This window comes from Phoca vitulina, unplaced genomic scaffold (genome assembly GCF_004348235.1).
Source record: "Phoca vitulina isolate PV1807 unplaced genomic scaffold, GSC_HSeal_1.0 scaffold90, whole genome shotgun sequence".
Classification (NCBI taxonomy): domain Eukaryota; kingdom Metazoa; phylum Chordata; class Mammalia; order Carnivora; family Phocidae; genus Phoca; species Phoca vitulina.
This window is the reverse complement of record NW_022589793.1, coordinates 414,437-427,132: the sequence shown is the minus strand read 5'-3', so window position 1 is coordinate 427,132 and position 12,696 is coordinate 414,437. Positions and strand designations below refer to the sequence as shown.

The following is a 12,696-nucleotide window of genomic DNA, read 5'->3' as shown; positions in this document are numbered from 1 at the left end:
TTTAAATTCTTTGCCCATTTTTCTCTTTGGGATATTACCTTATTAATGAGTTATAAGAGTTCTTTATAGATTTTGGACAAAAATCCTTTATCAGATTTATTTTCAACTGAATGAAAATGAGAACACAACATCTCAAAGTTTATAGGATACAGTTAAAACAGAGCTTGGGGAAGAAATGAGCAGTTTTTATACCTGATTCAGAAAAGGAGAAATAAATCAATAATTTAAGCTTCCACCCTAAGAAAAGGAGGAAACAATAGAAAAATTAGTGTAAATAAAGAGCACAATATTAGACCAAAAACATGGTCCAAATCTATCTGTAATAAAAATAAATGTAAATGGATCAAATTCATCAGTCAGAAGACCCAGCCATATCTTATTTACAGTAGACACAGCTAAAATATAAAATTACAGAAAAACTGAAAGCAAAAAATGGAAAAGTTTTATCAAGAAAATGCTGACAGGGGCACCTGGGTAGCTCAGCTGGTTAAGCGTCCAACTCTTGATTTCCTCTCAGGTCATGATTTCAGGATGGTGAGATCGAGCCCTGCTTCGGGTTCTGCACCTGTCATGGAGTCCACTTAAAATTCTCTCTCTCCCTCTCCCTCTGCCCCTACCCCCCACATGCATGCATGTGCACTGTCTCTCTCTTTCTCAATAAATAAATATAATCTTTAAAAAAAAGGAAAATACTGACAAAAGGGGTATGGCTATATTTACATCAGACAAAATATAGTTTAAGCCAAAAAAATTGCTAGGGATAAAGATAGAAAATATGTAATGATAAAAGGAACAATTCATCAAGAAAATATGATAGTCCTAAACTTGTACGTACATAATAACATAGCCCCCAAATAGAAAAAACAAAAATTAATAGAATTGGAAGAGAAAGAACAAATCCACAATCACAGTAGGAGGTTTTAATACACTCTCTAAATGTTATATATCAATCAGACTAAAGATCAGTAAAAATACAAAAGATCTGAACACAATGAAAAAGCTTGACTTAACAATCCTATGCAGAACTCTATACTCAATAGAAAATACATGTTCTTTTCAAGCACACAGAAAATATTTATAAAAACTGCCCACCTAATAGAACAAGTGCAGGCCTCAATAAACATCAGATGATAGGTTTCATGTAGACCCTGTCCTCTGAAGACACAACAATAAAATTAGAACCCATCAACCTACATAGCTGATGAACTATTTATATATTCTCTTGTGGCATATATTTTACATAGTTTTTACCATCAAATACATACTATTTTGCATTGTCTTTTCCTCTCTTTAATCCACCATAAGTTATTTCCCATATTGTTACAAAATCTTTTTTAAAAAAGATTTTATTTATTTGGGATGCCTGGGTGGCTCAGTCGTTAAGCATCTGCCTTCGGCTCAGTCATGATCCCAGAGTCCTGGGATCGGGCCCCGCATCAGGCTTCCTGCTCCAAGGGAAGCCTGCTTCTCCCTCTCCCTCTCCTCCCTGCTTGTGTTCCCTGTCTTGCTGTGTCTCTCTCTGTCAAATAAATAAATAAAATCTTAAAAAATATATATTTTATTTATTTATTTATTTGACAGAGAGAGAGAACAAGCAGGGGGAGCAGCAGAGGGAGAGGGAGAAGCAGGCTCCCCGCCGAGCAGGGAGCCTGATGAGAGCTCGATCCCAGGATACTGGGATCATGACCTGAGCTGAAGGCAGATGCTTACCCAACTGAGCCACCCAGGCACCCCACAAAAATCTTTAATATGTTTGGGTAATAGTCCATGTAATTGAAGTGTGGAAGACCTATTTTCAAAGTCTGTAACGTTTATTCTTCTTATCTCTTTTTGTCTAAGCCTTTATTCCAAGATAAAATATCTGTTCACTTTGAGAAAGTACAATGCTTTCATCTGCAAGCCCCTCACAATAATGAGCTCCAAGGGTCAATGTTTGTTCCTTTTTGTAGTTTCTATGAGAACACCAGTAGAAGCTGTATAAGCAACCTGGTGGGCAGCAGCATTATTTATTTGTAAAGGGGGAAAATAATTTTTTTTAGCCCAGAGAGAGTGAAATATTCAAACATGATTGTGGATACTTTGAAAACAAGGTAATGTTCCTCAACTAATTTTTGCATGAGCCACTTTAAACATAATTGCATTCATTAATGCACTCTAAAATAGAAAATCATATGTAACCTGAGAGAGGGCTTCTCAAAGATGGATTATTTGTAGTAGAATGCTAAGTGCCATTAAACAAGGAGTTCATTACGAGATGAAGATGATGATAGTGATAATGTGATAACAATGATGGGGAGAAGGAGAATAAGGATGAGAATGGAAGCAAAGATAAAGGAGGATAGAGCAATTATAGACAAGAAGAAGAAGGGTTGAAAATGGAGGAGAAGGAAGAGTTTCTCAGCTCCAGTAGTACTTATGACTTGGACTTAAACTCTTCTGTGAAATGGTAAGACATCTGAGCTTTTCTTTTTTTTTTTTTTAATGATAAATCTCCTGGCACCCTTTGGCATTTCCTTGGAAAAACTTCTTCTTCAAAAGAATGGGTTGGCAGGAGGAGAAGAATGAAGGGGGGGAAATCGGAGGCGGAGACAAACCATGAGAGACTATGGACTCTGAGAAACAAACTGAGGGTTCTAGAGGGGAGGGGGGTGGGGGGATGGGTTAGCCTGGTGATGGGTATTAAAGAGGGCACGTTCTGCATGGAGCACTGGGTGTTATACACAATGAACCATGGAACACTACATCAAAAACTAATGATGTAATGTATGGTGATTAACATAACATAATAAAAAAAAAAAAAAAGAAAAGAAAAAGAATGGGTTGGGAAGGGGAGGTAAAGCAGAAATAAATCCCAAACTTGAAGATCCTCCTTAACCCATTCCCTCAAGATGAGGTTGACAAAAGAGGGTTGGACCGAGAAGACCTGAAGTCCATTTGATCTAGAAGAACTTACAGCATCTACTTGAATCTCCATTTCTTTGTGGATAAAATCGGGGAATATTGCTCATGATCATATCATCATCTAAGCTTATAATAGTAAAGGTGAAATGAGCTAAAATTCCTTACAAACTGTAAAGTATGGTTTTACAAATGGAAAGAAGCCATGTGATTGTGGCTAAGGGAGCAGAGAGAGAGAGAAGTAAAACTTAGTAATTTTTCTTATTTTCTACTGTACTTCTCAAAGTACAAAGGAAACAAAATTGGTAGAAGATGGTGAGGGCAGAGACTAATGAAAATAAGACAGATTTGCATATAATTTAGACACTAACTGCTCATGAGGGGTCTGGAGAATTGTGGGGCAACTGTGGCTTGTGACTTCATGTTTTGATAGTAATTGGCCTTGTGGAAATAAGTAGGTGAGTCTGTTCCGACAGTATGCTGCTGGGCTCTTTGAAGGTCAGAGAAGAATATCTGCCCTACACACTGGTGGAGAGACTTAAGGGTCAGACTTAAATGTCCATGACCTTCTCCTCAATTGTTCTATTACCGAGCAAGTCAAGGCCCTCATCAACTTTCTCTTTTAACCAAACCTGCCCTTCCCCCACCTGCCTATACTCTTGCCATATTAGTATAACTTTAGAGAAACATCCAGCTAGTGACTTCTATGTCCCTCTGGCTGCCACTTAGGTTCAAAGGGAGTAGGCTTTCTTTCCTCCTTTGTTTTCTTAAAAACTCACGTATTAATACCTGACATTTCAAGCATTTAACTATTTCACTTTTGAGAGGCCCGTTGACCCAAACACTTCATTTTGCCAATGACCCACAGAAAACAGGGATAATTGGGCCCCGAGGGAAAGCACTTGGAGAGTCTCTCACTAATGGATCTCGTCCTCCATGCAAAGCAAAGGCATTGTCCACTCTTCATTGTTATGTTTATAATTTTACAGCCTCTCCTGCCACCGCCCAGCTACCTGACAGCTGAGTGTTGTAAACAGTTGTCCTATCTACCCTGGAGTCCAATCCTGGCTAAGAGGAAGTAGCCCTTGAATGGAGAATTTACCTAGGATTCTGACTTATCTATAAAACAGAGTCCTGTGTGTTCCTTTGCCCAGGGAGAGAGATGGAAGGAACAAATATTAGTGGTAGTTGGTACCTCCAGTCTACCCCAAGGAAAACCAATGCCAGCAAAGTGGAAACCAAACTTCTCCTTTGTTCTGAAAAACCATTCACTGCTAATTGGGAAAGAAATTCAATGGCTTGTGCAATCCAGAAACACATATTTTTATTAATGAGATTGCCCCCTAAACCTCAAGAGATCTGGTTTTCACAAAAGCAGCCTGTATTTGTTCTTCAAAGCTATTCATGCCTAATTACAGAGGAAATTCACTTGTATGGTAGGGAAGCACATTTTCACCTAATAAGGAAAAAGAAAAGATCTAAGCAAAACGTTTGCTTTTAACAAGATTACTTCAGCTAATGAGCATCTTATTATGAATTTTAATGAAAATAAAAGCAATAACAGAAAGTGAAAAAAATTAAAAGGGATTACAAAAGTCCTGTTGTTACACAGAAAACTTAAAGGAATTAAGCAAGGTCATAAGAGGAATCATTAATACACGACTTTATGTGCTGAACTTGGGTTTGTGAGAAACCTACCTGTGGAGGTAAAGACATTTTCAAGTCCATTATCCAGAAAATGTCACTTACACGTGTATTTTTTCCTCTTCAGCACAGCAATAAAACTCTTCAACATATTTGATGTGGATTTTTCCTATTCAAAAGAGATTGAACAACCCTGCTTCTCATTTAAACACATCACTCTTAAAATACGGAGAAACTTTCTTTCCCACGTTGAAGGTCATTGGTGGTATTTTTCTTAGAAACATTGTTAAATACAAACATGAGGCGATCAAAGGAACCATTGTCTGCCCTTTTGGTTTTTTTCTTCTCCAAATGAAAACATTTATGAAAATATTTGGTGGGTAAGTCGACTATTGAAATTGTAATGTCCCTGAAGTATTGATTGGGCTTAATTTATTCACATAAGTTTCAAGCCATTCAAAGCCCCGTTTCTCTGCCAGAAAAACAGACAGAGCTGTTATTGTACCATCTGGTTTGCATGAGGAATCTCTTGGCATCTCTTAACTGCACATTTTATAAATGCTAAATCCCAGATGGCATTACATTGTAACAGTGGAGAGTTTTATAAAGGTTTCCAAAAACAAATTCTTTAAAATGTGAATGCTGGATAGTCTAAGCAGGGACCATGAATCTAAATTCTACATTTCAATCAACTGGCTGTTAGCTAGACAAATTTTCTTTTTCTTTTTGCCTTTTCCCCTCTCTATTTAATTACTGGCTCTGTGAATTGAAGACGTCAATCAATAAAATCATACGACCTGAATCCTTACCCAAAGCTTAAGTTCTTACAAAAATTGCAAGAACAATGATCACTGGAAAACCTGTATTAGCTGCCATTTTGTTTCAAGATGGCAGAATTTACCACAAGGGAGGTATGTTATAGCACCCGTTAGCAGATCATCAAATACCATCAAAACCATTCAACTCTCTCAAAGCTGATAGTTGGACTGGAAACCAGGCAAATGTGAACACCATGCCTTGTGTTGAAACAAAACTCTAATACAGTAATGGTTAAGAACACAGATTCTTAAGTTAGAAACTGATGGACACTAAACCAGAAATTAGATTCCGTCATTAATTTTGGCAGATTACTTCTGAGCTTCAATTTCCTCACCAGTAAAATGAAGAGAAAACTCCACAGAGTTATTGCACGTAATATTATTTACAGATTATTTACAGGGTTGTTGCAAGTAACTAGAGTTAGTAGTTGTAAAATACTTCACATAGTGGTGTGGTGTGTAATCATTACTCAATGAATGTAAATTAGTAGTCATCCTACTGGAAATAGAAGGAGAAGTAGAGTAGAAGCAGTAGTAGGGGAAGCCTTCTTTAGGTCAATCATAGATGTATAATTACTGCATTTTCTTGAAACTTCTCTTTCCTCTGCATTTTTCTCCTCAGTAACAACAACAACTAGGACTTGGGTTTTTTGGTCCTATCCCTTACCATGGTACAGTAAAAAGAGTACATATTTTATAGTCACACAGAGTTGTATTTCAATCTGAGAATATGTATTTGTCTTCCAGTGGGCTACCACAACAAAGTGCCTCAAACTGGGTGGCTTAGCCAACAGAATTTTTTTCTTATAGTTCTGGAAGTTAGAAATCTGAAATCAAAGTGTCAGCAGGGTTGGGTCCTTCTGAGGGCTGTGGGGGACTGTTCTGGGTGGCTCTCCTTCCCTTGTAGATGGCTATCTTCTCCCTGTGTCTTCACATTGTCTTTCTTCGGTGTAGGTCTCTGTCCAAATTTCCTCTTCTTCTAAGGACACCAGTCATACTGCATTATGGCCCACCCTAATGATCTCAGTTTAAGTTAAATTAGAGGCTCTACCTCTAAATACAAAAACCTCCAAAGAGCGAGGCTCAGAACTGGCATATTGCCATTTCCACCACATTCAGTTGGTCAAACCAGCCAGATTCAAGGGGGAATGAAGGGCACAGGGAAGAAGCTGACCTCAAGGGGCGCCTGGGTGGCTCAGTCATTAAGCGTCTGCCTTCAGCTTGGGTCATGATCCCAGGGTCCTGGGATCGAGCCCCGCATTGGGCTCCCTGCTCCACGGGAAGCCTGCTTCTCCCTCTCCCACTCCCCCTGCTTGTGTTCCCTGTCTCACTGTCTCTCTCTCTCTGTCAAATAAATAAATAAAATCTTTAAAAAAAATAAGTAAATAAAAATTTAAAAAATAATAAAATAATAATAAAAATAAAAATAAAAAATAAGCTGACCTCAAAACATATTGTAAGGGATGGGAGTACAGGAAGAGGTGGAAGATTGTGACTTTTCCAACAGATCTCCACATCAGCTTCAGAATTTTAATATCAACTAAAAGGAATATGCTGCATTGCTAAAGAAATCTTTTCTCTATTTCTGTGGTAACCACTGCCCTAGCTACTACCTATGGAGTAAACTGTGTTTATACTTGTATGCAAATGGATTTTTATTTAGAACTTCTGAGCCTTCTCTGTCATCCATTTCCCTAAGCTTCCCTATCTTTATATTTACAGGTCGATGAAGCTTCATATGCCTTTGTCCTAGTTCTTTCTGAGCCCATGACTATCAGGAGGCTTATTCAACTTGGATCTGTCTAAAGAACCAAAGGGGAAAATGACATTAACACTGTATAGTTACACTGTTGAAGGAACTACCATATGATGTTCAAGAACATTCTCATTGACACAGTCTAACTTATTTTCCCAAGTTAAATTCATATCTGACATTTGAAAGCTATTTTAAGCTGTATTAGCATAGCTGGTAGAAGTTTCTACGCTTCTTATTTATCTTACACTGCTAAATTCTAATTAATGCCATCTTGTTCTTCTAAAGCTAACTGAAACTGTAAGAGAAGCACGGAGTTTTAAAACACCCCCTCATACACACACACACACACACAGAAAGAGAAAGAGAGACAGAAAGAGAAAGAGAAAATCATAACGAATTAGAAAGAGCTTGGGAATGGACATCAGGACCTAGTTTATCACTGAAGCTCTGCTGCTAACTTTCTATATGATCTTGAGCAAGTTACCAAACCTCTTAGGCATCATTTCTTCATTTTACAATAGGGATATGGACTTTAGAAGCCTCATGAGCCAAATCCACTCACTTGAGTGTAATACCTTTATACCAGGAAGTTTGAACCCATGAGCCTTTGATCCTATGGCTTACACTGATCACTTAAATACAACTCAGATCTACTGTTACTGCTGTTATCACTTTATTTTAATTGTTATATTATCACCAAGACAATTCAATCAATACAGAAAAAAATAAAGTCAGAAAAACAGGAGTTTCCCACCTCCCTATTCCTACAGATGATATAGTACATATATTTACAACCAGTAGTAGAACGAGAGCACAAATCAATCACAACCGACAACAGTTGTAAATGGCAAGCATAGCCTGACTGGCTGGACTGCCTGATTACCTGCACGGTCTCCTCCCCTGGGTAACATGGTTAGCTCTCTGGAAATGCCTTCCTGGATTTTCAATGCAAATACACATTTATATACCCATGCACAGACACATAAATATACAGACATACACGTAGTTTTTTTCTCTTTTTTTTAAGTAAAATATGAAAACATATTAATCATACACCTCTAAAACTCCAATTTCATTGTGGACATCTTCAATATCAGCATCCACAGATCCACCTAAATCCACAGATTCATTTCAGTATCTGAAGATATTCATAGTTTATCTAACCATCTCCTGATGATAACATTTAGGTTGTCTTCAATTAATATGTTTATATTGTAGAAAATAAGAAGCTTGGAATTTAAGAATCGTAAACTGTTGCTTATAAGAACTGTTTTCAGAAGTAAGGAGGGCATCTGCCCAAATAAGACAACAACACTGCCTTGTTCTTGTGCATAACAACCTAAAATTCCCTTCAAGAAATGCCTGGTGATTAGCAAGCGGTAAGTCACCTCAGGACCCTCTGGGAGAGACCCATTCAGACAGAGGGAATACCTTGTAGTGATTAGCAAAGTGCGCTAATGAAATTAGTCTCTGGTGTGCTCACCACCTTCACCAGCACCCACAGTGGTCCTCCTTCTCTCTATGCCTCCTGCTCAGGGCTTTTGTGCTGCCCCTTAGTCTCACAGAACCCCCAATTTGGGGCTGAGACCAGAGCTACCCTTTCTAAGGCAAGACCTAACACTCTAGAGAAAAAGCACAGTATGGGGGCCAGGGGGGAAGAGAGCTTGGGGGCAGGGACTCAGAAGGTGGAGCAACACATCAGCCTATTGCCTCTCTCACCACCTTCTTACCAGGTCTCTCTGAATCTTCCCCCCACACTCCATCCTCTCCTGCCTTCCCATCACAGCCTTAACCCATCATGGTAGAATACCTTCACATCTGCAGAAAAGGTTTCACTTTTTGGAAACTATACTTCAGAGGAAAGGAGTAACTATTGCTATCATGCCTCTGCTCAGAATCTAAACCCTGTCACCATCTCTACTCCCAGAGACTTGCTTGTCCTGACTTTTGCTCCAGCTCCCCAATTCCATATAACATAATGGGTTAATTCCCACGAAGAAGTTAACTGCTAGCAACCACTCATTTTCTTGCCTCCCTCCCTCCAGGTATTTGCCAAATTTCCTTGACCTTAAGACTCACCTGTGGTGCTTGTTAAACAATACATCTACTCAGGACCCTCCCCTGGAGAGCCTGATTCCACAGCTTTTGGGTGAGACCCAGGAATTTGTGCTGTTAATGAGAGCCCCATGTGATGTTTTAATCAAGGAAGTTGGGGAAATACTACTCTAACCTACAATTGTATTTCAGACACCTGTAACAGGGAGTGGAAATTACTCCTAGGGTTACACCACAAAGACAACACATAAATCAATAATTGCAAATGTGACCCCATGACTTGCACAGAATTTGAACACTAATCACCTATTAATAGAACATGGGTATTAAGGAGGGCACGTACTGCATGGAGCACTGGGTGTTATACGAAAACAATGAATCGTGGATCACTACATCAAAAACTAATGATGTATTGTATGGTTACTAACATAACATAATAAAATTAAATTTAAAAAAAGAACATGGGTTGCAGACATCTGGGTGTCTCAAACTGCAGTGAGAGATGCTGAAAAGATATGTTGATTGGGCCTTAGAAAATCTGAGTTCTCAACATGTCTCTGACAGTCAGTTGCCAACAGGCTGGGGCAAGTTGCTTTGCCTCAGTTTCCCCATGTGTAAACTCCCAACTGGTACATAATATGACATTCTTATTTAGATCACTACTCTCTTTGACCCAGAATTTCTACCTCCAGGAATTCATCCCAAGGGTTAAGCAGGGAAATATACAAGAATGTCCATCATATTATGGTTTATGATGATGAAAAATTGGAAGCTTTTGTAATGTCTATCATTAGGAACAGTTAAACACTGATTTGTCTAGACATTGAACATGAGGCAACCTTAAAAATGGTAATGGAGATCTTTATGTTTGATATAGAAAATGTCCATGACATGTAAAATAGTAAAAGCAGGTTACGAAACAGAACTTAAACTTTGATCCCAGGTTGTTGGTTTTAAGTGTGTGTGGTGTTTGTATAAAAAGTCCGTAAAGTTACATATCTAAATATTAGCAGTGGCAAGATTACAGGTGACTTTTTTACTTTTCTCTATATTCTTCTGTAATTGTCTGCATTTTTTGCAGTACGCTTAAAGTTTATACTTGGGGGAAATAATATATCATCTATTTTCTGTAAAGGTACTGCATGCACATTGCCAGGGTAATGTCCACCATAGCCCGAAGGCTAGGGGTTACATAAAGGAAAGGTGATACGAACAAGAGAGATTCTCTCCTCAATGAAACCCACCGCCTTCTTTCTCTCTACATTGGAGTTGTAAATACTTCGCCCAGAGAAACTAATTTTGCCCAGTGTTATGGAGAAAAACACCAATTCATTCACCTGGAGCCAATTTCAGGGAACTCTGGTTTCATGGCAGGCCCGCGGAGCACCTGGTAGAATAACAGAAATGCAAGTGTCAGAAAAGGCAGAACTATGCTTCCTTCAGGCCTTCCAGAAAGCCTCTCCTGTCCCAAATCCCCCCCTCTCAGCTGGGAGGGCTGGGGAAGACTCAGGTGTCTCCAATGGGAAAGGGCAGGGTCACATCCTGTTTTCTGCTATAAAAAAAAAAGCACAGAGGCGCCCACCCACCTACCTGATTGATTTGGTGATACATTTGGCCATGGCGTGCAGACAGAAAGGAGATGGTGGGAGTCCCTCAAGCTGGTTTAGTGCAGATTGGAGGTGAGTAATCCTGGCAGCAGAGGGAGGGGACACAATGGTCTTATCTGCTGAAATTCATTCCTCCTTAACTCTCTCCAATCCCCTTTTAGCACCTACAGGTCACTTTCTTTATTCTTCATCCTTGTGACTTCAGTGAACTCAATAGGTGTTATTCAATTGGGGAATCCTGCCTTCCCAGGTATGCCTGTTGGGGGAGGGGAAATGCCCTTAGCATCTCTAAAACAGGTTGCAACTAGATAGCCAGGAAACCTAAACGTGGCTCAGACAATCTCCACTCACCCCCTTTCTTACCTTGACCAAGTCAATAGATTTTTCCATTGCTTACCTAGGGCTTGCTATACTAGCTAAACAAAAGATCTTGCAAAACACCTGTACTACTTTCTACTCCCTCATTGCTCAAGCGTTATGGTATCCAAAGAACAGCAAAACACAATGCTAAGCGCCCATCTTCAGGAGCAATCATTTTCAAATACAAACTCGTGCTTAAGAAAAGCATCAGCATAACAGACAAAATTGGAGCTGTTCCACTTATAAGAGCTTTTCAAACTTTCACCTGAGCGAGAGGATGTAGAGTAGCAGATTATAGGTAGAATTTAGCCTTTAAAAAGTGTCCTTTGGCTTATGTGGGGCATTTTATTTGAAGTTTAAGTAATCTCTACACTCAATGTGGGGCTCGAACTCATGACCCTAAGACCAAGAGTCTCTCATGCTCTCCCGACTGAGCCAGCCAGGTGCTCCACTTAGGGCATTTTTTTTTAAACTTCAAGTTGAAAAGTCTTTAGACAGAACATTTGTTCTCCAATTCTTCACAGACCTTTCCATATTATGGAAAGTATAGACTTAGTATAGACCCACCTCCATCAGCTTCACTGTCAAGGTTCTAGCCTGGTCCCTGTATGCATGGTTAAACCTAGACTAGAACTTCAGAAAGCCCCAGGCATTTAATTGGGACCTTTCTTATAGCTTCTTGCACAGTAGTTATATCGTTTTCCACCAATCTGTGAGCTCCTTGAGGGTGGGGGTCAAGCTTTGCCTCTCTCAAATGGTATCCTTCCTTGATGCCTATTGGAGAAGAGGTGCCTCCATACTTCTGTAGGAATCCTGCCTCCTGCAGCTCAGAGATACCCTAAATGCTTCCTTTGCTCTTCAGGTACTGTCATTTGCTATGAAAATAGAATGGTAGTGGAATTTCCAAGGAATCTGGGCACCAAAAAATGGCATGCGTCTGTGGTGGGTAGGTAATGTGTATATTCTTATCTTAGTCTTAGTAGAAAGCCCTTGGCTCAAGGCTAGCCCCATTTTTCAGGTGAACAGAATACATACTCGGGAGCAACTTGCACCCAATTCCCATGATGCCCTAGGGGTCCCTGATTTGCATGATGCCACCAAGAATGGAAGACCTTGTCTTTCCTTAGAAACTTGTCTTATCTCAGAATCCCCTGGGAAATTTTTAGTTGCAAATCACAGCATCTCTCAAAGCTTGGGTTATATCACCCACATGGGACAATAAAAAGGGAAATGATTTGAAGTAGCTTCGAAATGGATTGGCAGTCTTGGCTATGTAGCTTTGGTTTACTTTGTCACTGAAATGTACTTTTTGGCCCTTTGCTCTGACTTCTGTAGATCCCTTTAGTTTTGAATTGTTGAACTGCACTTCTATCCTGGACCCAGAAAAACTCACCCTGATGGCCCCATTTGAGACCTGTGCCAGGAGAGTAGTAAGTAATCGCTTTGAGGAGTGATTTGGGAGGTAGTATCCTAGTAGTTACTACTAGTAACCCTACTAGCTAAGGATATAGGCTTGAGGGTAGAGCATTTATTCTCAACCAGGGGTGGTTAATGTGCC

The 12,696-nt window shown here is 39.5% G+C and overlaps 2 protein-coding genes across 4 annotated transcripts in view; one reads left to right on the top strand and one right to left on the bottom strand.

Moving 5' to 3' along the window:
- Window positions 1-12,696, bottom strand: part of TMEM159 (transmembrane protein 159) — a 55,052-nt gene that overhangs the window by 1,170 nt on the left and 41,186 nt on the right. The window contains exon 5 of one of the 2 annotated variants that reach the window (XM_032396247.1): window positions 9,640-10,558. The exons of the other annotated variant lie outside the window; for it this stretch is intronic. Within the exon in view, the coding sequence (XP_032252138.1) occupies window positions 10,537-10,558 (22 nt within the window). The 3' untranslated portion in view covers window positions 9,640-10,536. Of the gene's footprint in view, window positions 1-9,639; window positions 10,559-12,696 lie in introns of those variants that run through there. 2 annotated transcript variants of the gene reach the window in all.
- ZP2 (zona pellucida glycoprotein 2) overlaps window positions 1-12,696 on the top strand; it is a 30,379-nt gene that overhangs the window by 5,369 nt on the left and 12,314 nt on the right. The window contains exons 1-4 of one of the 2 annotated variants that reach the window (XM_032396240.1): window positions 10,585-10,850; window positions 10,940-11,028; window positions 12,001-12,084; window positions 12,474-12,568. In XM_032396240.1, coding sequence (XP_032252131.1) covers window positions 10,789-10,850; window positions 10,940-11,028; window positions 12,001-12,084; window positions 12,474-12,568 — 330 coding nt within the window. In that variant the 5' untranslated portion in view covers window positions 10,585-10,788. Of the gene's footprint in view, window positions 1-10,584; window positions 10,851-10,939; window positions 11,029-12,000; window positions 12,085-12,473; window positions 12,569-12,696 lie in introns of those variants that run through there. The other variant, XM_032396239.1, reaches the window with a different exon arrangement.